The sequence below is a fragment of the Borostomias antarcticus genome (genome assembly GCF_949987555.1).
Source record: "Borostomias antarcticus genome assembly, chromosome: 18".
Lineage (NCBI taxonomy): Eukaryota > Metazoa > Chordata > Actinopteri > Stomiiformes > Stomiidae > Borostomias > Borostomias antarcticus.
The window spans coordinates 2,119,509-2,146,753 of record NC_140251.1 but is presented as its reverse complement, the minus strand read 5'-3'; the positions used below and the strand labels follow the sequence as shown (position 1 = coordinate 2,146,753).

Sequence of the window (27,245 nt, the reverse complement as noted above, 5' to 3'; positions counted from 1 at the left end):
TAAAGGTTTTAATCTAGTGTGAGGAGGATAATTCAGTGTTCAGAGTGAATCTACTTGTGTCTTGCATTCCCCAGACACTGGCGGAGTTCGGCTCCATCGATAATCATCAGTACTTTTACGGACCAACATTTTATGTGAATCAAGTTTATTTAGTTGTGGTTCATTTGTGAAAGATTCTCGGACATTGAGAGCTCATCTCAGTAATGACCCGAAACAACAAGTCGATTCTTGCAGCGATAATTTCGGATCCGTCAGAGTGATCCACAGTAGTAAGGTGTGTGTTATCATCTCTCTCTCTCTCTCTCTCTCTCTCTCTCTCTCTCTCTCTCTCGTCTGTCTCCTCCTGGTGAATGAGGGCAGGGAAGCAGAGGTGTTTGTTGGGGGGGTGGGGTTGTGTGTGTGTGTGTGTGGGGGGGGGGATTTCGCGACACTTCTCCATCCTATCTACGGATCATGTCTTTCCTGCCTAAAATGCACTCTGTAAATAATTAATGTTCTCTGCCCATCGCGCCCGTTAGAGTGTCAGAGGTCTGGGATGCATGCCTACACGCGCACACACACACGCACACACACGCACGCACACTCTCACTTACGGATGTTTACTCTTCTTGCACTAGTGCACAGTCCATTTTGTCAATATCACCCGCTAGATCTCCTGCTTTTGATATTTATTTGGATTTTGCAGACAAGTACTGCACTATTTATACTTGCTACTGCACGGCTAGAAAGAATGAGAGACCAAGGGAGAATAACACAGAACAACAAGAGATGCTTCTGATAGTGCACGCTTGCCTTGCAGGCACACATACAGCACACACACACACACGTGCAGGCACACGCACACGCACACACACACACACACAGCATCTCACATGGAGACATCCAATCCAATAGCGGTTTGCATTTTGGGCTCACTGAGACAAACAGTGCACTGATAAACAAGCACATACAGACATGCTCCTCTTCCTTCTCTCTCTCTCTCTCTCTCTCTCTCTATCTATCTATCTATCTATCTCTGTCTCTCTCTCAATTCAATTAAATTCAATATGCTTTATATTTATATATATATATTTATGCAATGTCGGTTGAACAATATTGCCAAAGCTTCAAAAACACAATTCAATAATAACATGAAAAAACAGATTAAGTATATTGTTAATTACTGTAAGTTAACTAACAACTAACAGCTCTCTTTCTAGTAAGTAATATTTCTAGTAAAATGTGTCCAAATAAAAGGAAAAATAAATTATTATTATTAATAATAATAATAATAATAATTATTATTATTATTATAATTAATAAATAAATAAAAAAGCAAGTTGTGCTACTGGCTGTCCGTAAGGTTGTGGCAACTTATGTATTTTGCGGCTATAATAGCACAATCCTTCTTCTCTCGTAAAAGGTACTGGACTCTTTTTTGTTCTGTTAGGGATTCAAATTCGGGGCATTTTCGTCTAATTTCAAGTAAGAAACTTTCTCTAATGTCAGAGTATTTCTCACAGTGAAGGAGGAAGTGTAGCTTTGTTTCCAACTCTCCTCTGGAGCATTGCTGTCAGAACCTCTCCTCTTTAGGAGCCAGGTCTGCCTGTGTCGACCCTTTTCAGTGGCAGGTTGTGCTCGCTGAGCCTGTACATAGTCAATGATTTCCTCAGTTTTTGATCTGAAACAGTGGTCAGATAGTCTGCCACTGTGTATTCTCCATTTAGGGCCAAATAGCATTCATGTTTACTTTGAGTTTTTGTAATATTTTTACAATGGTTAATATAATTTTCTTTTTGTTTACTTATAATTTGGTTGGGCCAGATGATCTGAGGGATGTTGAGGGGTCACTCTGTGAACATCGTCTCAGGACCATTTGAGGGGTCACTCTGTGAACATCGTCTCAGGACCATTTGAGGGGTCACTCTGTGAACATCGTCTCAGGACCATTTGAGGGGTCACTCTGTGAACATCGTCTCAGGACCATTTGAGGGGTCACTCTGTGAACATCGTCTCAGGACCATTTGAGGGGTCACTCTGTGAACATCGTCTCAGGACCATTTGAGGGGTCACTCTGTGAACATCGTCTCAGGACTATTTGGCTGAGGGCACTTGTCTCGCCTTGGCATTTAAAGGCTTTGTGGTGGTAGGAGTCGGGGTCACTGGTTCTTAGATGCTGGTAAAATTTGATGGATCTTTTTTGGATGTCAATCAGTAGAGGGAATTGACCAAGCTCTGCTCTACATGCATTGTTTGGGGGTTTTCTTTGTACTTTCAGGATAGATTTACAAAATTGTGTGTGCATTACTTCAATTGGGTGTTTGTCCCACTTAGATGAATCCTGATGTGTAAGGGACCCCCACACCTCACAACCATACAGGGCTACTGGTTCAATTATTGATTCAAATATTTTTATCCAGATTCTTATTGGAATATTTAGGTTATTTAAATTAATTGATCTTTTAATTACGTAAAAGGCCCTTTGTGCTTTTGCTTTCAGTTCATTCACGGCCAGGTTGAAGTTTCCAGTCAAGCTTATTTTAAGTCCCAAATAAGTATATTAATTTGTCTGTTTTATATTTGTGGAGCCTAGTAAACAACTAAATGTATTTCCCTGACACCTGGTCCTTTTCTGGAATATCATAATTTGTGTCTTTTTCAGATGAACTGTCAGGGCCCAGGTCTGGCCGAAGTGGGTCAGATGATCTAAGAGCTGCTGTAGTCCCTCTTTGGAGCTGGACAGTAACAACACATCATCTGCATACAGGAGGCACTTTATGTCTGTGCTGTTCAAGTTGATGCCGGCGGCTGAAGAGTCCTCAATTTTTTAGCCAGTTCATGAATGTAGATGTTGAAGAGAGTTGGACTGAGGCTATTGCCCTGCATCACCCCACGCCCTTGAAGGATGAAGTCTGTTCATTTGTTCCCTATCTTTATTGCACATTTATTGTTTTTGTACATAGTTTTTATTAAATCATGTTTCCCCACCAACACCACTTTCCAATATCTTAAGCAAAAGGCCCTCATGCCAAATTGAATCGATTGCTTTCTCAAAATCAACAAAGCTGGAGAAAACCTTTGATTTATTTTGATTTATCTGTTGGTCAATTAGGGTGTGGAGAGTGAAAACATGGTCTGATGTGCGATAATTTGGCTGAACGCCTAGTGTGTGTGTGTGTGTGTGTGTTTGTGTGTGTGTGAGTGAGTGAGTGGGTGAGTGAGTGTGTGTGCGTGTGTGCGTGCATGTGTGTGTACTTGTGCAAGTGCGTGTGTCCTTGTGTGTGTGTGTAGCCTGTTAGTGTTCTTCTGTCTTCTAGTGTTCATTTGCTCACCAGGAACCCTGGCCCATCAAGTGAGAACACATCATGCTCAGCAGCTGCTGTATGTCCAGGTTGCTGAATGGAGGGGCTTGTCCCAGGGCAGGGGTGGGGATGACTGCCTGAGCAGTTCTGCTGACTGCCTGGGCGTAGCTTTCTCTGCCTGGATACAGTTCATGCTGCTGGGCTGGGGGTGCCATGAGGGGCAGCATTGGCTCAGGCCTGGTCTGGTAGGGAGGGAACCTGAAGTTGTCATGTGGAGATCTTTGGTGGTCCAGGCAGGGTGGGTGGTGAGTTGGAGAGTGGGGTTTGGCTGGGGGCTGGGCTGTGGGGTGAGCTGAAGGGTGGGGTGGGCGTGTGCTGGGGGGTGGGGTGGGTGCTGAGCTGAAGGGTGGGGCTGGGGTTTGGGGTGAGCTGAAGGGTGGGGTGGGGCGTGTGCTGGGGGGTGGGGTGGGTGCTGAGCTGGAGGGTGGGGTCTGTGGGGTGGCAGGGGTCCTTCTGGTCTTGGTGGGTGTCTCGGCAGGGGTCCTCTGGGGCCAGGTCTGGTGGAGGGTCTTCTCTCGCTGGGCCTGGTGTGTGCTGCACTGGTCGGGTGGGAGATGATGGTTCTCGGGGGGAAGGTGGTGTTCCGCAGGGCAAAGATGGGGACTGTGTCTCTATGCAGGTGCACATGGTCATAGAGGCAGTCCAGGCCCAGAATGGGGTGGGTAGCCAGGAACACGTTTGGCTTCAGGGCACAGACGGGGGACAGGCTGACGTTGATCTTCTTGATTGTGTTGTGGTGGATGTCGGTTCTTCGTAGCAGGGTGGAGATGACCACGCGGCTGCTGGGGAAGGTGCTGTAGGCCTTCTCTGCCACTCCCCTGAGTGAGGTGGCCACGGTCTGCTGTGCTCTCAGGTCGTTGGTCCCGGTGTGTATGATGATGTGGCTGGGACAACCAAGCTGATACTCTGTCAGCAGCTCCATGGCCCCGCTGGGTGTTGGGACACCAAACCTTCACCACGCTGTGTTGGGGGAATAGTCTCTTCTCTTCAAGCCACTTCCCATTAGAGTCTATGAGGAGGACTATCTCTGCCCTCTGTCGGTTGGTTCTGGGCAGCCTGGGGGCAGTAGGAGGAGCGGCTGGACCGCCAGTCTGGGAGGTGGAGGGTGCTGGCTCCATGGGTAGGGCAGGGTCTGTCTGAGTGGAGCTGATGGTGGTGCTAAACTTCTGCTGGTTAATGGAGTTCAGCTTCTCTGTCAAGCTCTGGACTATCCATCCATTCATCTTCGCCCAGGAGGCATCCTCACTAGATGCCCGAACCACCTCAACTGGCTCCTTTCGACGCAAAGGAGCAGCGGCTCTACTCCGAGTCTCTCCCGGATGACTGAACTTCTCACCCGATCTCTCAGGGAGACCCCAGCCAACCCCCGGAGAAAACTAATTTTGGCCGCTTGTATCCGTGATCTCGTTCTTTCGGTCATGACCCATCCTTCATGACCATAGGTGAGGGTGGGGACTAGCCTTTCACTATTCTGTAGCTGTGCAATCAGGCTGTCTAGCTCACTCCTGATGTTGTCTCGGTGTCCCTTAAGCCCTCTTACCTCCTCTCTGAGTGTGATCATCTCTGCTCGTCTCTCTCTGTCCATTTCCATAAGTCTGTCACCTCTGTCCTAAGTGCTGTAAGGGTCCTCTTGTAGTTCTCTCTTTCTCTTTTGTCTCTTTCCTGTGTCGTTTTTTCATTGGTGTGCTCCGTTGTCTTGTTGTTGGTTGTTGTTGGAGAACACACCTGCTCCCTGAGCTGTACCAGCTCCACCTCCAGCAGGGAGAACGTGTCCCTCAGGTCTGTGATGGAGTCCTGGGTCTGTTCCGTGGTGCTGGGGTCGCTCACCTCTGTGGACGGCTCTGTGGGGAGGTGTTGGTCTGGGCTGCTTGCTGACTCACTCTGGGTTTGTGGGTTATCTGTGGGACTGGAAGAGGATCTTTCCTTCTCCACTTTCTTCTTGGTGGATTGGAAGTCCTGCTGAAGTTGGAGGAAGTAACCCTGAATCACGACTGTTCCAGATTTATGGAGAAGAACCGTAGTCATGTAGGTGTCCTCGTCCTCTCCTATCAGCAGTCTCCAGCCGAGGCTAAACCCTCTGTCTTTTCTCACATGGGGGTAGTGGCCGATCAGGGCAGAGTGCCAAGCCAGGGGTTTGTCCGTGTAGAAAATGAGGTTACAGACCTCTCCAGCCTGATTACCTTGCCTGTACATGCCCGCAAAGAGAGTTTCTGGCTGTTGTTTCAGAAGCTTTTCTTTGTACTGTGTTCATGCCCTTTGTGGGGTAGTGCACAGGGATTGACTCCAGGAACTCCATATTTGGGCGTGCGTCTGCAGAGTGGCACACACTGTCTTCTGCTGCAGAGTGGGGGATGGGCTCCTCTGAGCTCATTGGCTGTTCTGTCAGCAGTATGCAAATTGAAACTGGAGCTGATCTTTGAAGAGGCTAACCGATTTTGCTTTTCTTTTAGCCTAAGCTAGCATTAGTTAAACCTGCTCCTATTTAAATTCAGGTCTAAGAATAAACTGTACTGTCCTTAATTATGGTTCCTAGTATATCAGGGTTTACTCACACAGCTTTTGGATGGAATTGGAGTTATTTTTCCTGTCAGTTCCTCTCAGCTTCTATTCTGATAGCTGTCCAGTGCTACCTAGAGAGTTGACTGGCTAGTGAGTTTGCCCAGGTTCTTGCTCAGGTTCTTGCTAGGTTCAATGCTTCTCTGATCTTCTTTCCTTTTTGTTGAATTTTGATTTGTGCTCATGGATTTTTTTCTTTGTGTTTCTTGTTCTTGATAGTATCCTGTTTAGTTTTTTGCTCAAAAGTATTTGCTTATCTCATTTTAAACTGTTTATTGCAATTATTGTTCAGGAGCTCCTGTTCATGCTGCTGCTGCTTCTCTCTCTCTCTCTCTCTCTCTCTCTCTCTCTCTCTCTCTCTCTCTGTCTCTCTCTATCTCTCTCTCACTCTCTCTCTGTCTCTCTCTCTCTCTCTCTCTCTCTCTCTCTCTCACTTTCTCTCTCTGTCTCTATCTAACTCTCTCTCTCTGTCTCTCTCTATCTCTCTCTCTATCTCTCTAACTCTCTCTCTGTCTCTCTCTCTATCTCTCTCTCTCTCTATCTCTTTCTCACTCTCTCTCTGTCTCTCTCTCTCTCTCTCTCTCCCTCTCTCTAGCGGACTAGCTCTGCTCCCTGCGTCCATCGACCCTGCATGTCTGCTCTCAGCAGGACACGTGTCAACAACAACAAGTCTGCCTGTTAGAGAGAGAGAGAGAGAGAGAGAGAGAGAGCGGCAGAGAGAGGGAGAGAGAGGGAGAGAGAGAGAGAGAGAGGGAGAGAGAGAGAGAGCGACAGAGAGATGGAGGGAAGGAGAGCAAAGAGTGAGGGAATAAAATGTGCAGGGTAGAAAAAAGAGAAGAAATTGTGGTTTTGTAGGAGAGAAGGAAGAGAGGAGGAGAGATGAAAGAGAGGAGGAGAGAAGGAGGAGAGCATGATAGGGAGAGCTGTAGCCTCCAGTCTGTCTGACCTGTGGGTACAGTGGTTGGGTTCAAAGGTGAAAGTCTGCGTTCAGAGACCATGGCATGTCCTCCCCTCTTCTCTCCCACACATCAGAAAAACACGAAGCTGATGGTGGTGATGGCGTCTGTGTGTGTGTGTGTGTGTGTGTGTGTGTGTGTGTGTGTGTGTGTGTGTGTGTGTGTGTGTGTGTGTGTGTGTGTGTGTGTGTGTGTGTGTGTGTGTGTGTGTGTGTGTGAGAGAATGTGAGCACGCATAAGAGAGTTTTACTCTGTTTTTTTACCAACACCACCATGTGTCTCTGTTTTGCAGGTCTGTGGGGTGATATTTCTAAGCGCCATGACTTCTCAAGGTCTCGCCTGCTACAGTCAGGTAAAGTCAGGCTCTACACTTTTAGAGGCCCTACGCAAAATCTTTGAAAATCTTTTGCAAGCCATACAGACTGAGGCACCACCAGTCCATCGTCATGTAACGTTAGGTCATCACTTCAGCCTATCATCAGCAGTCATGACACTCTTGAGTATTACTTTCAGTTGGGGCTTCAGCCAATCAGATTTATATGATATTGCTGGAGTAGGAGGAGGGCTTTAAGGAAATCTGGGTTTTATGATCACTGACACGTAATGTATCCAATGAGAACGTTAACACTTTTTAAAGTTTAAAACAAAATAAGTTTTGCGAGACTGGAGGGGCTAGGTATTTGCCTACTCCGGCCCTGGGTATAGACCATCTGTATCACAAGAGTACCGTATCACAGACTACCATTAATGTACTACCTCACATCATATTAAAAAATTATGAAATGTTTATATACTATCTGATTTTCTGTTCTCTTTAGTGCTAGTGGTTGTTATTTGTCCAGTAATTGGTCGTTTGGGTGATTTTCCCTGAGATTATAATGAGGAATATGCTTCATTTTTTGGGAGAGTGTGAGGCTGGTACATAATAATGCTGGGAGATATTATTTGGCACATACTCTGAAAATGGATTTCATGAGTTGCCAATTAGATTAAAGCTTGTTATTAAAGCAAGGCCTTGAGTGAGATGGCTGTTAAGTCCCAAATGCTCTTTGCACCACACACACACACACACACACACACACGCACGCAGGCACGCACACACACGCACACAGGCCCGCACACACACACACACACACAGTACACTGCTGTAATACACATTCCTAAAATGTGCTCCTGTGGCCTGTTCATGATATTAGACGGTGAAGTTAATTACAGAGTACAGCTTGCGGGTTGTTTCATACAGATCAAAAGTTAAGAGTTCACTTTTAGCCCATTTTATTGTCCCCCTGACAGAGTGAGTGAGTGAGTGAGTGAGTGAGTGAGTGAGTGAGTGAGTGAGTGAGTGAGTGAGTGAGTGAGTGAGTGAGTCAGTCAGTCAGTCAGTCAGTCAGTCAGTCAGTCAGTGAGTCAGTGAGTGAGTGAGTGAGTCGGTGAGTGAGTGAGTGAGTGAGTGAGTGAGTGAGTGAGTGAGTGAGTGAGTGAGTGAGTGAGTGAGTGAGTGAGTGAGTCTGTCAGTCCCCCCGTAGTACCAGAATCCACCACAAAAGGGGTGCCTTTCCAATGCATTTTTCCATTGACAAGTACATTTAGATTTTTGCATAAAAAACTATGCTTGGTGTCTCAGTATCGTCTCAGACAAGTTTACTCAGGAAACCATGTACTTTCTACATCCGCAGAGAGTAGAGCTTGAGGTGTTTAGTAGAGCTAGATATGTCTGTATTTCAACATTCATTATAGGACGTTAGACCATACAGGTGCATGGACTTGTTTGCCCACTAGATGGCGACGTTATTGTCCTCTTACTCACTCTACCAGGGTTTGTAGAGAGCTTACTTTGGTCAATCATTGATACGCATGATGTGACATTAGTAGCACCAGATATGTCTGTATTTCAACATCCATTATGGGACTTTTGACCATACAGGTGCATAGTTGTTGGCTATTAAAGCGGCGCACATCCGCCTTGCTTTCTACACAAAAAACTGTAAGTGTCTCAGTGTAGGCACAGTCCATTCTAGCCAGGGGCTTTTTAGCTTGACCAGCGTCATCAACCACATGAGCTGGTTAGACCTCACATAGTAGTACTCGTTATGAGTTGTTTTTCCCATTGCCAGTACAATAAGATTTGAAGTCTGAAACAAGTATGTTATGTATTTCAGTAAAAGTATAGTCTATTCTACTGAGGGACACTTCTACTTTTCAAATCCAGAGTTTAGTTAAAGAAAAGATTCCTGGCTTGTTTACTGATTGTTTTACATGTTAGGGGTCTCATAGATTAGAAGTGTATCATATTAATAAAAAAATAAATTCCATCTTTCCACTCCATCATTGCCACAAAGGAATATGCATCATGGGTGGGGGACCACATGTGCACTGTGCACTTGTTCTCAGGTAATATGTCGTATCTTGTAAAATGATACTTTCTCCTACTGATTGACACTGCTTTTGAGGCACAGACATTCTTTCACAAACAAACACACACACACACACACACACACACACACACACCAGCTTGGAAAACAGTGAATCGTCTATAAGATACCCCCTTGCTAGGGGATGTTTTCCTAGAATAGGCAGCATGGTGGTTCGATTGATGAGACAGTGTGGGACATGTTCTACACTCACAGTTCATGTGGGGTTTCCAGAAAGAAACTCAGTTTTCACGAAACCTGTTTTTTCTTCTGCCCTTTCCTCACTGGTGTGGAGGGGGACAAACTCACCATAACACTCAAACACTGCATTCTCTAAACTAACTATTCTACACTTTATGGTGATCCTGAACTAATCTAGAGCAGTAGTTTTGAAAAACATTGAAATTGCTTGATGGCAGTGTCTTGCGCCTGGCACACCCCTTCTTCTAAAGTTTTAGCGGGTCTAAGTTTTCCTGACGGTTCCAGACAAGCTTCTGTGTCACAGCGTAAGACGTAGCATGGAGCAGCAGCAGCCTCATGCACAACCTCAGCTGTCGCTCCTGAGTCTGAGAGAAGCTTTCATCCTCCTACAGTGTACCTTCTTGAGAAGAGGCAGCGTCACACACGCACACACTCGCGCACACACGCACACATACACACACACACACACACACACATACACACCCACACACATACACACACACACACATGCACGCACACATACACACCTGCACACACACACACAATCACACACGCACAGCCACAGACTCACACTCTCATCTCTGTGTAGAGATTCATTTCTACATTTCAGAGAACAGATCCTCACCAGCTCAGAAGATGGGTGCACATATGCCTGTTCCCTGAATAGTTGATTACAAACAGGGCTAGCAGCTCTGCTGGTCAAGATACTGTAGTCCAAGATTTATTATGTAGTCCGAGATTCACTAATGGTGGCAGGGAATAAAGCAATTTATATCTGGCTCCGACTTTGAATGGAGTAATTATTAATATCTGACTCCAACTTTTAAGATAGTCATTAATAATATCTGACTCCAATTGGGATAGGGTATACAGTAGTGTTACCTGTTTCCTCTTGCATTAGACAAACAAGGACATTCCTTAGATGTTGATACGGACTGGCCGACTGGGCTTGATCGGGGCTTGGTGAATTTAGTTGATGTGTGATTGTATCCCTCATTCACCAACCGTTTTTGAGAATAATTTTTTTCTCAAAACCCACTCATGCAGATTTCACAAAGATTCTGACATTCACCAATGTTTTGTTTTGGAATTTGTTCTTAGATAAGAACAGAATCCACGCACACTCACGCACACTTACGTACATTTGAGCGAATACATTTTTGTGCAAAGTACAGTAACTGCTTATGTTTTCTTCAGTTCTAAAGTTGTAAAATATTATAGGATTTAAATTACACAAATATTTGTATCAAAGTATTTTTTTAATCATTATTTGATTACTTAATGAGTAATAGCATCCCATGCATATTTTATGTGTTATTTTAGATCCACTTATACTACTATGACACGTCACACACACACACATGCACACGCACACATACCCATAGGTAGGAGCAGAGATCAGATTACCGAAGCTCTTCTTAGCTGTTGGATCAGAACGCCGGGCTTTCATATCAGTCCTCCATCTGGTCTGGCCTATCCTGCTACAGCTGGAGGCACAGCCACGCTCACACACACGCACACACACACACACACACACACGCACACACACACACACACAGTGTTAGAGCACATGCAGTAGAGGAAGAAGGATGGAAGAGAGAGACAGAGAGAGGGGGGGTAGAGGGGTACAGCCTCTCAAATGTTGCCTTATAGTTTACATCAGCATTTTCCAAACTCCTGACAACATAGTAAGAATACTATACCCTTTCTTTTCTCCTCCTGTCCTCTCCTAACCTTTCTTCTCCTCTCCTCGTCTCTCCCTCCTCTCCTCTTCTATCCTTTCTTTTTTCTCCTCTCCTCTCCAACTGCTCTAAAGCAGGACTGATGTCCAGACAGTCTGTTCCTCCATGTGTGGTCCAGTCCAACTCTCCTTGACCGTTTCATGGACCACAAGCCGACCCGGCATCTACCGCGACCGCTCCTCTCACAAGCCGCAACCCCACCTCACACCACACCCTTAACCCCTGACCCTCACCCCCCGCACCTCGTCCCACACCTCAGATCTCCGCGTCTCCTCCCTCCTCTCTCTCTGCCCCCCCCCCCCCCCCCCCCATGCTAACCATGCTGGCCTCTGCCCCCGCCCTCCTCCTGGTCATGCTGTGTCGGGGGGGCCTGCTCTTGGCCGGGGACCCCCCCCAGCCCCGGAGGGAAATCCGCATCGAGGGAGACCTGGTGCTGGGAGGCCTGTTCCCCGTCCACGAGAAGGGAGCAGGGATGGAGGAGTGCGGGCGCGTGAACGAGGACCGGGGGATACAGAGGCTGGAGGCCATGCTGTTCGCCATCGACCGGATCAACTCTGACCCTACCCTGCTGCCCGGAGTGAAGCTGGGGGTGCACATTCTGGACACCTGCTCCAGGGATACCTATGCACTGGAGCAGGTAGGTTTATTTTATTTTATTGATTTATTTATTTTATTTTATTTTATTTTATTTTATTTTATTTTATTTTATTTTATTTTATATTATATTATTTTATTTTATTTTATTTTATTTTATTTTATTTATTTATTTATTTATTTATTTATTTATTTATTTATTTATTTATTTATTTATTTATTTATTTATTTATTTATTTATTTATTTATTTTATTTTATTTTATTTTATTTTATTTTATTTTATTTTATTTTATTTTATTTTATTTTATTTTATTTTATTTTATTTTATTTTATTTTATTTTATTTTATTTTATTTTATTTTATTTTATTTTATTCAGATCAGGACAGTGCATATTGATGAACGTGTAAAAAAAACATAGCCAGAGTGTAGCCCGGAGGCTAGTTTCTATCTGGAGTCCATTAGGCAGGTTGATGTTACAAAACAAGTTACAAGAGGTACATGGTACAGGTTACAGAGGTACAGGTTACACACATGCACGCCCGTGAGAAAGCATGTAAACACTGTGGGTGTGATGGATGACGTTGTCCTCCCCTCAGGCTCTGGAGTTTGTGCGAGCGTCGCTGACTAAGGTGGACGACACGGAGTTCATCTGCCCTGACGGCTCCTATGCGTTGCAGGACGACAGCCCCCTCGCCATCACTGGGGTTATAGGGGGATCCTACAGCAGCGTGTCCATTCAGGTAGCACACGCACACACTCACGCACACGCACACATATGCTCACATACGCACATACTTTCACACTCAATCCCTTTTCAGCCATTCCCTTCACCCCTGTGTGCCATTTTTCCCATGGCCGAATGAGTCCCGAGTTCCAGCCCATTGTATTGTGTGTGTGTGTGTGTGTGTGTGTGTGTGTGTGTGTGTGTGTGTGTGTGTGTGTGTGTGTGTGTGTGTGTGTGTGTGTGTGTGCGTGCGTGTGTGTGTGTGTGGTGTGGTATTTGTGTGTCTCTCTTCTCTCCAGTAGCTCTTGTCACAGAGCTGGGTCATTTGCATAGTTTAGCATAAAACCTCCCTACTCCTCTGTGACTGCACAAAAGCCTCCTCCCTATCAGTCGTCAGATCCCTAATCTTTCCAGCTCTCTCTCTCTCTCTTTTGCTGATCTTCCTTTTTGCTTTCTGTCTCAAAACTGCTTGCTTGCTTGCTTTCTTTCTTTCTTTCTTTCTGAGACCTCTATCTCTCTCTTTCCATCTCTTTCTCTCTCTCTGCGTTCAGAGATGTTTCTCCGTAGCTCCGTGGGGAGAGCTGAGTGTATGCTGACCTCAGCCCACACCTCTGGTCCGCCTCTCAGACACACATTGTTATCCCTCCATCTCCTGTCTTTCATCACATACAATTAGCCCTTGTTTTTTCAGGGCTGAGTGTCGCCGTTGTTTCAGCTTCTTTCCCCGAGGCCACCGCTGTTGGGAGACCGCCTCTGTTCTGTTTTTACGTGGCCAACTGCGTTTTCTTTTCCATTATCTCACGCCGGGGACGCCGTGGTCACCCTGTTCTCTCAGTCACCCTCTACCCATCTTGCCAGTCTGCTGCTGCTCCCTCCCAAAGAAGTCGTAGCAAGTTATCTTAGGTTTAACCGTGAACAAATAGTGATTCCTGACGTTTACACAGCTCCCCTCGTCTCTTGAGTGTATGCACTTGTGTGCGTAAATGTGCGTGGAGACTACAGTGTGTGACTCGCATCAGAAGTAGAAATGAAAAACACCCATCCACTGCACCAATTTCTTTCCCCTCTCATACTCGGCTCATCCCTACAGTATCTGGCTAGCTCTCCTATTCCTCCCGCTAAATAGGCTAGCTCTCCCACTCCTCACACTAACAGGCTAGCTCTCCCACTCCTCCTGCTAACAGGCTAGCTCTCCCACTCCCCCTCCTGCTAACAGGCTAGCTGTCCTACTCCTCCCGCTAACAGGCTAGCTGTCCCACTCTTCCTCCCGCTAACAGGCTAATTCTCCAATAATACTATCCTTCCCTCTCACCAGACAAACACTGACTTTCAAATACAGGGCATGCTTTCCCTTTGGGAATCGAACCAGCAAGGCTAGTATTGCAAGCAGCGCCGCGCCTGAACCATCTAAGCCCCTACAAAAACCTAGACGTAGACAGTCCTGGCATAGGTTGCATACAGGACCCTACAGACGTAGCCAGTATTAGGTAACATAGGTTCCATGGTTCCTACAGAGCCCCCAGACGTAGTCAGTAGGCTACTAGTGTAGCCTATTATAGGTTTCATGGTTCCTACAGAACCCAACAGATGTAGCTAGTCCTAGTCCTTTGCACAGCTCCCCTTGTCTCTCTTGAGTTTGTGTGACTATTGTGTGACTAGAGTGTGCGACTAGAATGACTAGAGTGTGCTAGAGTGTGAGACTAGAGTGTGCGATTAGAGTGTGTGACTAGAGTGTGCGACTAGAGTGACTAGAGTGTGCTAAAGTGTAAGACTAGAGTGTGCGATTAGAGTGTGCAGAGTGTGAGACTAGAGTGTGCGACTAGAGTGTGCGACTAGAGTGTGTGACTCGCATCAGAAGTAGAAATGAAAAATGCAGCACCCCTCCACTGCACCAATTTCTCTCCTCTCTAATAGGCTACTCGGCTCATCCCTACATATCTCCCTAACAGGCTAGCTCTCCTAGGCTACTCCTCTTCCTGCTAACAGGCTAGCTCTCCTAGGCTACTCCTCTTCTTGCTAACAGGCTAGCTGTCCCACTCTTCCTGCTAACAGGCTAGCTCTCCTAGGCTACTCTTCTTCCTGCTAACAGGCTAGCTCTCCTAGGCTACTTCTCTTCCTGCTAAGAGGCTAGCTCCCCCACTCCCCCTCTCACTAACAGACTAGCTCTCCCTCTTTTCCCGCTAACAGACAAGCTCTCCCACTCCTCCCAGTCATAACATCACCTACCATATCCTTATCCTTATCCTATCCTCTCACCAGACAAACATTGACTTTCAAATACAGGGCATGGTTTTCCTTTGGGAATCAAACTGGCAAGGCTGGTGTTGGACGCATCACCGTGCCTGAACCATCTAAGTCTGTATGTTGCATGGTTCCTAGTATAACCTACAGATGTAGCCAGTCCTAGCTAACGTAGAGTAGGTTGAATGGTTCTTACAGAACCCTACAGACCTAGCCAGTCCTAGCTAACGTAGAGTAGGTTGAATGGTTCTTACTGAACCCTACAGATCTAGCCAGTCCTAGCTAACGTACAGTAGGTTGAATGGTTCTTACAGAACCCTACAGACCTAGCCAGTCCTAGCTAACGTACAGTAGGTTGAATGGTTCTTACAGAACCCTACAGACCTAGCCAGTCATAGCTAACGTAGGTTGCATGGTTCTTACAGAACCCTACAGACTTAGCCAGTCCTAGCTAACGTACAGTAGGTTGAATGGTTCTTAAAGAACCCTACAGACCTAGCCAGTCCTAGCTAACGTACAGTAGGTTGAATGGTTCTTACAGAACCCTACAGACCTAGCCAGTCCTAGCTAACGTAGGTTGCATGGCTCAGTGACTGCATCTTTCCTGAGGCTACCCTAGATTCTGACATTTTATCAAAACATCTTGTCAGATGTGCTGCGAAGGAAAGACAGACAAATGCAGAGTGGCATACCTTAACAGGATTAGACTGAAGCTAAATCAGAGCAGCCTTGCAGTGTGTGTGTGTGTGTGTGTGTGTGTGTGTGTGTGTGTGTGTGTGTGTGTGTGTGTGTGTGTGTGTGCATAGTTATCTGTGTTTTGTGTTTGGCATGCATTTGTGTTTGGAAATAGTATTTTGTGAGTCAGTGACTACAGTAAACTCTTAATGAAGTGAACGTGACCAAACCCACTCAGTTGAAAGGGAATATTATATGGAATAGACACTGGACCCCAGATGTCCATCACTAATGCATGAGTCAGTGATTTATTGAGCGACTGTGGGTATGTATGTATGTGTGTGTGTGTGTGTGTGTGTGTGTGTGTGTGTGTGTGTGTGTGTGTGTGTGTGAGTGCGTGTGTACATGTTTAATCTCATGATTAATTTATCTCAATTTGACTCACAAAAGCCAGGAACCAAAACGACCTCCAAAAAACTCATTTTGCATTAGGGATCCAAAATATATTTTTCTCCACTTCTTCTGCTTCAATGTGTGTGTGTGTGCGTATGTGTGTGTGTGTGTGCATCTGCGCATGTGTGTGTGTATGTATTTGTGTGTGTGTGTGTGTGCGTCCCTCTCCTCCCAGGTGGCCAACCTGCTCAGGCTCTTCCAGATCCCACAGATCAGCTACGCCTCCACCAGTGCCAAGCTGAGCGACAAGAGCCGCTACGACTACTTCGCCCGTACCGTGCCCCCTGACTTCTACCAGGCCAAGGCTATGGCGGAGATCCTGCGTCTGTTCAACTGGACCTACGTGTCCACCGTAGCCTCGGAGGGGGATTACGGGGAGACGGGCATAGAAGCCTTCGAACAGGAGGCCCGCATGAGGAACATCTGCATAGCCACATCAGAGAAGGTACTGGAGAACAAAAATCCTATAATGTGAGCATTAGAGTAGAGTACTCTAAGTTTAGGCCGTGATAAAGGCTGTGTTTTTCCCTTGCACTGTAGCATCTCTGTCGGAAATGTGTGCCCAGTAGTAACCAGCAGTTGCTCCTCCTGCCCAGGTGGGGCGCTCTAACGCCAAGAAGTCCTATGAGGCGGTGATACGCCAGCTGCAGCAGAAGCCCAACGCCCGCGTGGCCGTTCTCTTCCTGCGGAGCGATGACGCCAGGGAGCTCCTCTCGGCCGCCGCCAGGCTCAACACCTCCTTCATCTGGGTGGCGAGCGATGGATGGGGCGCACAGGAGAGCATTGTCAAGGGCAACGAGGTCACCGCCGAGGGTGCCATCACCCTGGAGCTGTCGGCCAATCCCGTATTGGACTTTAACCGCTACTTCCTGAGCCTGGACCCGGTCAACAACCGACGGGACCCCTGGTACCGAGAGTTCTGGGAACAGAAGTTCCAGTGCTCGCTGGGGGGCGGGGGTGGAGGAGGGGCCGGCGTAGGGGGAGGAGCTTCAGGGGAGGCGGGGACTCTCCACCTCCCGCCCTGCGAGAAGGGCGTGACGATGGACAAGGGTTACTTTGAGCCAGAGTCCAAGATCATGTTTGTGGTGAACGCCGTGTACGCCATGGCCTTCGCCCTCCACAAGATGCAGAGAAGCCTGTGCTCCAACACCACCAGGCTCTGTGACAGCATGAAGGCTCTGGACGGACGCAAGCTCTACAGGGACTACATCCTCAACGTCAGCTTCACAGGTGAGAGAGACAGGGAGAAGGAGCGAGGAGTGGGGTTGCAAAGGGGAGGAAACTTTCTGGTAAATTTACATAAACTTACCAGAAAATTACCATGGGACGTTACGCTCGGGTGTTTTGGAAATTGTGACTATTTTTGTAGCCTATGACAGCTTTTTTTCCAACAACGTTTTACTTTATTTTATAACTTTTGTTAGGATTTTATCCCATTTTCACCCAATTTGGTGGCCAATTGACCCTGGTCAGTGTCCAGTTACCCTCTACTACTGTAACTGTTGAGGATTCGTCACACAGCCCAGCCGGTTGGCATTGCGAAGGGAAGAGACAACTCCTTGACTCTCTCAGCTCGCAACCGTAATTCCGACACCAGACAGGGTTGCTGTGGTGTGACGAACCCTCAAGCCGAGATTAAACTAACCACCCTCCTCCGGGAGCAGCGGCCCAATAGGCCCCTCCCTCTGGGATCTGGCCATACTCGGACCTGGCGAGACCACCACTCTCTATTTGGCAGCTGCATCGAAACACGATGCATTAGACCGCTACACCACCGCAGACCGGTGGTAACAGGGAACTTAAATGTAGCCTAGTTGGCAAAAATACATAAAATTAAATTCTAGATTTTGCAGCATGATCTTGGTTAAAACAACCTGATTTAATGCAAATTTAGTTGAATTTCAACTGCACTGTGAATTTCTCCATCACATGTGCAGTGCATTCTTCCATCACATGCACAGCTAATTCCTACACATCCTGCACACTAAGAGGGCTGTAGAATCCATTAAAGTTCAACTCACAAATAGATTAAGTCAAAAATGTCATTTAAAAAATGTGTATTAGAAATGTTTGCCTTCATGTCTGCTTATGACAAAACAAAATGTTTATATTTATGTATGTATATGACAAGGTAAATACAGTTGGTATAAATAACCCACAAATTCCCAGTTTATTCCCATTAATTCCTGCAAATTCTTATGAATTCCCATAAATTCCCGTGAATTTCCGTGGAATTTTTCTAACTTTGAATATTCCCGGAATTGTGCAACTCTAGCGAGGAGAGGAAGGGACTGTAGTATGTGAGTGGAGAGATCTTGTCAGGAAGGTTGAGAGAGGGAGGTTAGGATAGGAGGAGAGAGAGGGAGGTTAGGATAGGAGGAGAGAGAGAAGGAGGGAGTGGAAGAGATTGTGAGCAGGAGAGTGACAGGACACCTGAGTGAGTTTTGAGGAGGGGAAGAGAGAGGGAGCGAGACAGGAGAGATGAAGAGAGAGGGAGGGAGGGAGGGAGAGCTCAGTGGGGCAGTATGTAAACGGGGAGAATTCTCTTTGAAATGTCCCATCTTCATTCCTGCTGCAAATCAAAGGGCTCAGAGCACTGCTGTCTAGGAGAGAGAGAGAGAGAGAGAGAGAGAGAGAGAGAGAGAGAGAGAGAGAGGGAGGGAGAGACAGAGAGAGAGAGAGAGAGAGAGAAACTGTGAGAGAGAGCCGATCCCTTCATCCCTACGGCCTGATGGTCCATCTCCCTCAGAGCCTGTAGTCTACAGAGGGAGAATACAGGGCAGCTCACTAGAGCAGGCGGGGACACACACACACACAAACACACACACACACACATTCACACACACACACACACACACACACACACAAACACACACACATACAAACATACATTCACACACACACACACACAAACACACACAGACACACAAAAACACACACAAAAACACACACAAACACACACACAAACACACACACACACAAACACACACACTCACACACACGGGCCTATGGCATACAGTGAAGATGAGCATGATGATGATGAAGACGGTGATCATATGATGATGATGAGGATGATGATGATGATGATGATGATGTAATGATGATGACAATGCTTTGCACTCTAGAGAGTGGCGGTTGTGGTGGAGGGGATTGTTTCCAGTGCAGTAAGAGGGGGTTGAGATGAGGTGAGGTGTACTGTATCAACGTAGGGTGTAAATACTGCAGTATCTTCATCTGCAGTGCTCTGTCTGAACTGGGAGAGAGAGAGAGAGAAACTATAATACTGTGCTCTCCCCCTCACTCAGACTCGTAGTTATCACACTGCTCTCCTCACTCACCTGTCTGGTTAACTGTCTGCCTGCAAGCCTACCTACCTGCTCGTCTGTCTGTCTGTCGGTCTCTCTGCCTGTCTCTGTCTTTCTGTCTGTCCACATGGACACTATGGAAAGCCTTGTAGTGTGACATAATCGAATATTATGCAATTTCGCGTCTACGACACGAAAAGTGTCGAAAAGTCAAGCATGTCAGAATTTTGGTATTTTCCTGCCAAGTCTGACATCTCCTGCTACCATGCCTACGACACACCTTGACGTTGACCAATAGGATGACAGTGTTCTTAACATGTTAACACATCCGTTACCTCAAGCTCTCCTTGAAGGATAGACAGACTATACTGTCCTCTTCGTGACTTCCAGGGACAGGTCCACAATCGTTTTTCCTGTATTTTATTTTGATTCTTTGACTGAGCAAGCAGCACAGTTTGTGTCGAATTCCGCGGCAGAATCCCACTCCCCTTCGCGTTTAGTTCGATCTGCGCTCTTCTTCAAACAAATGATTGTTTAGTTCTACCATTCGGCAAAGACCAGGCCATCACAAGAGGAGCAATTTGTCTCAAAAATCAAGGCTATTTAAGGTTTTAAAATGACCACATCGCTATGGGTAGCTACTGTTTAACATCCACGATAATAAACTACAAGAACACTTGGAATAGGAACCTATATAATAGTTTACAAGTCAAGTAATAGGCCTACATTCATATAAAGTCATATTATTTATCGCTCCACACATTTATTGTGGTTAGCCTGCATCTCTAGGTCACTGGATGGTACTGTCAGTAGATAAAAATGAATATATCCAAGACGAAAATTTAATAGGCTACTTCAACTGTATCAACTGCAGTTTTAATGAGGCCGAGTTGTGGTAGCCTACATATCATGGTTTTGGCAGTCAAAAGATAATTCAAACTCATAGATAGTAATTTTGAGTATAAATAAAGCTTGAATAAAGTGCATACAATACTTCTTCCATGACTGACAATTTCTTTACCGAACTACCTGAACTCGCGCAATGACAGGGTCGTGAAAGACAGCATACGATGATTTGTCGCAGCCATTCGTGTAGTGTTGCCAGTGTCCCAGCCACGACACGGCAAGAATTTATGGAACTGTTGCTATAAGCTAGCTGTGCTAACCAGCCATTACAAGCTAGTTAGCCACCTTGCTACAGGCCGCTGCTTATTAGCTAATGTCAGGTTGTCACTGTCCTGCGCTACTATTAAGACAGCAGTATTACCTAACTCTTACCGATTAGCTAGTCACCCCACTCCCCGACACCAATTGTGGTCGTATGATAGCCGGGAGGGCCCTTGTTAGGCGGGAAAGGATCGCCAACAAGCTTCCTGCCCTCCTCAACCCCACCCCTATGGTCCGGGAAATTGTGCTCGCGCTTGTTGTTGATAAGCAGCCTGGCCCCAGCGTTCGGGACTGGGGCGAAGAATTGGAGCCCCTCCAGCCTCTCACCCAAGGAGTGGCTCAGACTCCGTTCCTTTACGAGAACAGCGATGCTATTGACATGACGTACGCTGATCAGGGGGAGCCCTCCTCCTAGCAGACGAGGAGGAAGAGGAGGACGGCTTTCCTCTGCCTCAAGCAGCTCTCGACCCTCCTAGCATCGGTAGCTCGGCTAGCGAGGCCATGGAGTCCGCTGACTCCAGACTTTCCAATAGCCTAATATCCCCAATGCACCTGAACCAACTGTGTGCCCTTCTCCGGATACAGCGTTCACTGAACGAGTAGGCTAGTATCATTCCATGCATTTTACTGACCCTGCCAAATATGACAGGTGGAGTCCGGCCTTTCGATGTTCGTTGGGCATGCCGCATTGACAGCTGTGTATTATATAGCCCACATTTTTGTAGACTGTAGGCTAGTGTATATTGTATTCTATCACTTTGATATTTTGCACTGCTCTGTCTTGCTATTATGCACCAAGGCAATGTCCTCGTAGTAGGAAGCCTACATGGCTAAATTAAAATCTGATTCTGATCGCCCATGCAGGATTCGACCTGCATACTTGTCAATCCACCTGACACAACCCCGACTTAACCATTATGCTATCGAAAAGTTGGCAAGTCGAGGGCGCGAATGACTGGTATTCATTCTAGGAAGTGACATCTGCACACGACCCTGTAGTTGCATGTCCTTATATGGGGCTGACGGAGAGTTTAGCTATGCTAATTCAGGTGTATGGCCATATGCATTCAATTTGCAAAACCATGGGATTCATTATTTTGAGAAGGCAGGTGCAAACTCATCTAGCGGTTTACGAACACGTTGTGAATCGGGAGCTTTCTTTAGAAACGTTCTTAGGAATAAATTTAAGAAGGGAACTTAGGAAGATATTGGTGAATGAGGTCCATTGTCAAAACAAAATATATACCGGCGACCCCAATAACGCCGGCAGAGAGCGCTACGGCCCTCTGATGAGACCCCAGTACAGGCCTCTCGCTGGCCAGGTGGACCACTGTCGCACATGCGCAGTCCACCCGTGGGTCTTAGCCACCGTATCTTGGGGCTACAGACTACTGTTCGCAGACCGACTACAGACTACTGTTCGCTACAAAGCCCCCTGCATTCACTGGAGTGGTGTCCTCAATAGCCAGGGCAGATTCAGCCACAGTGCTAAAGGAGGAGATTGCCTCTCTCCTGCACAAAGGAGACATACAAGTTGTACCAGAAGCAGATAGTCAGAACAGATTTTACCTGACGATTCTGAACAGCCATTTGAGGCGATACACCTTCAGAATGCTCTCTCATAAAACCTTCAAAGGTCCAAAGGTTTGATTCTATGACGTTTCGAGCTACTCTGTCAGAGCGATGCATTGCCTCGTTCAGACAGTAGCCATGTTTACATCCACACGTTTTATGCAAATTAAGTTATATCGAATTAAAAATGCCTTATGGAAACAGTAAAATTCGATTAAAAGTCATGAAAATCTACAAAAAGTTTGTACTGTTGATCTCGTCAGATTTTCTCTTGTTCGATAAAAGGCTTTTGTGATAAATGCTTTATCCGATTTAAAGCTCTAGATGGAAACGCACGTTAACCGGCTTTATTCGCATTCATATTTTTAGCGATCCTCACATAATTCGATTGACAAGTGGATGGAAACATGGCTAGTGTCTGGTCATGTTCCGTTTGCGACTCTGGGTCAAGTTCAGGCTGTCCCTTCGTCTATTGGGACTCATGGCATCGACCATATCAGTAGTTCCTCTGGTACTACTGTTAACGAGGGATTTTCAACACTGGGTAGCAAGCTTACACTTACACACCGCCACCTCCTGTGACCAGTGAGAGTGTCCCGAGAATGCGCCTCGGCCCTCCACCCATGGAGGGACCCCCGCCTGTTCAAGGTCGGAAATCCCATGGGCGTGGTGTCATCTCGAGAGACGCCTCCCTCTGGGGTTGGGGGGCTGTTCTCGAGGGAAGAGCCGTGAACCGAGTGTGGTCTCCACAGCTCCACCACGCTCACATCAATTACCCATCAGCCACCTCCGTTACGCAGGGATCTAGTATCCCAGGCGGATGCACAGTCAGGTTTTCCATACCCAACTCACTGGCTCATGCAGTCCTTGGCGTCATTTCAGGTTAGACCGGAGCTGTTTTGGTCTCCAGTTATCCGTCCTGAGTTATCTGCAATTCAGGAATGGTCTATATCCATCCCATAGTGAAACACTGGAACGAATGTTGAAATTGAACTATAGGTTACTGTACGTAACCCCGGTTCTATGAGACATGAGTGAAAATGTTTCACCTCATCACCCTGCTCACACTGTTCAGAGAGATGATTAAAATGGCAGGCTCACCGCTGGTCAGCGTGTATACAGTAAGTACAGGGGGCGGGGGCGTGGCCCCCTTGTCACGCTTGATCAGTCGGTCATTCTGTAGGGGCGGCTGTAGCTCAGTTGGTAGAGCGGGTCATTCAATGATCGAAGGGTCAGTGGTTCGAATCCCAGCTCCGACTGTTCACATGTCGAAGTGTCCTTGAGCAAGACACCTAACCCCAAATTGCTCCCAATGAGCAGGTTAGCGCCTTGCAGGGCAGCTACCGCCATTGGTGTGTGAATGGCTGAATGAGAGGCCATTGTAAAGCGCTGTGAGTGCCGCTAAAGTGGAAAAGCGCTATAGAAGTGCACTCCATTTACCATTTACCATTCTGACAGAAGTTGTCATTGGCTTCCAGCAAGATTTCCTGTGTGCGTCATCCCATAGTGAAACATTTTCACTCATGTCTCATAGAACCGGTGTTACGTACAGTAACCTAGAGTTGTGTTGTGTTGGTGTCAGTGGTGTTGTTTCAGAGAGGTTGTGTTGTGTTGTGTTGGTGTCAGTGGCGTTGTTTCAGAGAGGTTGTGTTGTGTTTTGTTGTATTGGTGTCAGTGGCGTTGTTTCAGAGAGGTTGTGTTGTGTGTTGTTGTATTGGTGTCAGTGGCGTGGAGTTGTGTTGTGTTGTGTTGGTGTCAGTGGTGTTGTGTTGTGTTGTGTTGTGTTGTGTTGTGTTGTGTTGTGTTGTGTTGGTGTCAGTGGTGTGGAGTTGTGTTGTGTTGTGTTGTGTTGTGTTGTGTTGGTGTCAGTGGTGTGGAGTTGAGTTGTGTTGCGCCTCCTGCAGTCTTCATCTGGATCCATCGCCAGCCCCACGGTGTTGCTATGGTAATGAAGCTGACACTATTGCCAATTGTTGAAGTAATCCTGTAGAATATGAGCCTCTCCCTGCCAACCCCTCTCACACTGTCACACACACACACGCACGCACGCGCACACACACACACACACACACACACACACACACACACACACACACACATACTAACACACAAACACACAAACACAAATGCACACTTATGCAAGCACAGCTTTGCACACACATACACACACACACACACACACACACACACACACACACACACAGAGTCGGCTTGCACAGAGACACAGCTTGAGATGTTTGTGTTTCCGGCATGAGATCGCAGACACCCCCAACCCACACACTTTTCAAAGCCATCATTCAACTCCCACCCACCCACCCACCTCCTCCCATCTGCGGCAAACAGATCAGCACACACACACACACACACACACACACACACACACAGCCCTTCTGTTCAAATAGCAGTGATAGATGTGATATTCCCTGTACTCTGCTCTTTTATGAGTTTGTGTGTATGTGTGTGTGCGTGTGCGCATGGTGCTTCCGTGCGTGCAGGTGTGTGCGTGCGTCCGTACGTGCGTGTGTGCAGGTGTGTGTGTGTGTGTGTGTGTGTAATATGTCTGAGTTAGCAGAGGCGGTGTGCCTCCAGGGGCATATTGAGCGGAGCGCTATACTGTAATGGTAAGCTGCCAGAGAACAACCTTCACTCTTTCTCTCCCTCGTTCGCTCGCTCTCTCTCTTTCCCGCGCTGTCTTTCTTCCCCTCCCTCCCTCCCTCCCTCCCTCCCTCCCTCCCTCCTTCTCCTCACTCAGAAACAGCACATCCCACTCATGGCCGCATCACAAGGGTCAGGGTTCATCCTTCGCCGCTGTCACGTCTCTCCTCTTGTCTGGTCTTCTCTTCCACTCGGCTTTATCTCATCCCTCTATCTCTCACTTCCCTTCTTCCCTCTATTGATTCTCCCTTCTAAAGCCTCTCCTCTGTGCTGCTATCGCCTCTCTGCTTGTCTCTCCTCTCCTACTTGCCGTCTGCTCCTCTCCCTTGTCACCTCCCCCCCGCGCGCTTTCTCCGCCCTTATCTTGTCCGTCACGCACCCCTTCTTCTCCTCTCTCTCCTCCCTTCTCCACCCCCCTATCCCCCACCCCCCCGTTTTCTTCTTTTGTCACCCCTGCGTTACTCCGCCTCTCTCTCTCCCTCGCTCTTTAGGTATTCCCATCCCTCATTCTGCCTCTCCTTCCTCCCTCCCTCCGCTGCCTCTTCCACTCCCCTCTCTCCTCCCTCTCTCTCCTCCCTCCCTCTCCTCCCTCCCTCCCTCTGCTGCCTCTTCCACTCCCCTCTCTCCTCCCTCTCTCTCCTCCCTCCCTCCCTCCCTCCCTCCGCTGCCTCTTCCACTCCTCTCTCTCCTCCGTCACTCTCTCCTCCGCGGCCCGGCGCTCCGATGGCCAGACCTCGTCTCGGCCCCAAGAGAACGAGCCCACAGAGGGAACCAATATAACGTGTGTGTGTGTGTGTGTGTGTGTGTGTGTGTGTGTGTGTGTGTGTGTGTGTGTGTGTGTGTGTGTGTGTGTGTGTGTGTGCGTGTGTGTGACCTGTGCCTCCTGGGATGTGCGTAAACTCTGAGTAACCCAGTGCCGTGTTGCGGTATGTAGGTCGCCGGTGACACGTATGTTGTGTCCTGTCATGCCTGTGACACATATGTTGTGTCCTGTCTCACACCCTCGCCAGAAGACACGTGTGAGGTCACAATTTCTGAGAGGATTCTGAACATACTTACGTATGTACTGTATACGTAAAGCTGTGTGTGTGTGTGTGTGTGTGTGTGTGTGTGTGTGTGTGTGTGTGTGTGTGTGTGTGTGTGTATGTGTGTGTGTGTGTGTGTGTGTGCGGGCATGCAAGCTTGAGGCTTATTAAATCTATAGCAGCACACAACTGATGTCTGTGAATATATAAACTTACCCAGCCAACAGCTAGTCAACAGCCAGCACACACACAACACACACACACACACACACACACCTGCACCTGCTTCTTTATCATGCTATCTTGTAGTACTGTATAATTTTTTAATGATAATCAATCAACGTGTTTTGACAGGAAGATTGTAACTCCATTACAATGTTGGCATGTAAACACAGAGACACTCCCAGGGCTACAACCTCCAATACTGTTTCCTCTGCTGATTATTTTACACTGTATTATACATTCGGTATGGCTTCTTTCCTATCTCTCTCCCTCCATCCTCCTCTCTCTCTGTCTCTCTCCCTCCATCCTCCTCTCTCTCACCCTCTTTCTTTCTGTCTCTCCCACACCATCCTCCTTTCTTTCTCTCACACTCTCTCTTTCTCTCTCTCCCTCATCCTCCTCTCTCTCCCTCTCTTTCTCTCCCTCTCTCCTCTCTCTCTTTTTTTCTCTCTCCCTCATCCTCCTCTCTCTCCCTCCCTCTCTCTTTCTCTCCCTCCCTCTCTCTGTCTCTCTCCCTATATCCTCCTCTCTCTCCCTCTCTCCCCCTTCTCTCTTTCTCGTTCTCCTTTCTCTCTCTCCACCCCCCCCCCACCCCCCTCCATTTCCTTCCATCAGATTATATATTCTCTCTCTTCATTATTCTCTCTCTCTCTCTTCTCTCTCTCTCTCTTCAATTGGCTGGATTGAAGGGGATTGGTACTTTTTGCTCATGAGTACCCCTTACCCCCCATTCCCCTTCCTTTCCTTTCCCCCGCCCTTTAATACCCACAATTCCCTCTGGGCTATGCTTCAGACCGACATGGCTGAGAGCGTAATTAATTTCAGAGCTTCTGAATGAAAACTCTGTTTTTCCCTCTACTTCTAATTAATGGAGAATTATAAAGACTCTTTCAAGTTCTGAATGTTTTTTAACTAGGCATTTGCTCTCCAAATTGAATGTTCTCCCTCCCTCCTTCCTTCCCTCTCTCTAGCCATGTTTCCATCCACACGTTTTATGCGAATTAAGTTATATCGAATTAAAAATGCCTTATGGAAACAGTAAAATTCGATTAAAAATCATGAAAATCAACAAAAAGTTTGTACTGTCGATCTCATTGGAGCGCTTTACAATGGCCTCTCATTCACGGTAGCTACCATGCAAGGTTCTAACCTGCTCATTGGGAGCAATTTTGGGGTTAGGTGTCTTGCTCAAGGACACTTCGACATGTGGACAGTCGGAGCTGGGATTCAAACCGCTGACCCTTCGATCATTGAACGACCCGCTCTACCAACTGAGCTACAGCCGCCCCACTAAATGCGCATAACATGATGTAGCTAGGTGACCGCGCAGTATTCTCACCTCTGGTCCAACAGCGTTAATGGATCGTGAAGCAGAGAAACTCTGGTGATGGTGATTTTGTGAT

At 47.1% G+C, this 27,245-nt stretch overlaps 1 protein-coding gene across 1 annotated transcript in view; it reads left to right on the top strand.

Moving 5' to 3' along the window:
• Positions 1-11,526: 11,526 nt before the first annotated feature.
• Positions 11,527-27,245, top strand: part of grm3 (glutamate receptor, metabotropic 3) — a gene marked incomplete at both ends in the record, with an annotated part of 30,843 nt that continues 15,124 nt past the window's right edge. The window contains 4 exon segments of the mRNA XM_084453173.1: positions 11,527-11,844; positions 12,400-12,543; positions 16,072-16,341; positions 16,493-17,126. Coding sequence (XP_084309299.1) covers positions 11,527-11,844; positions 12,400-12,543; positions 16,072-16,341; positions 16,493-17,126 — 1,366 coding nt within the window.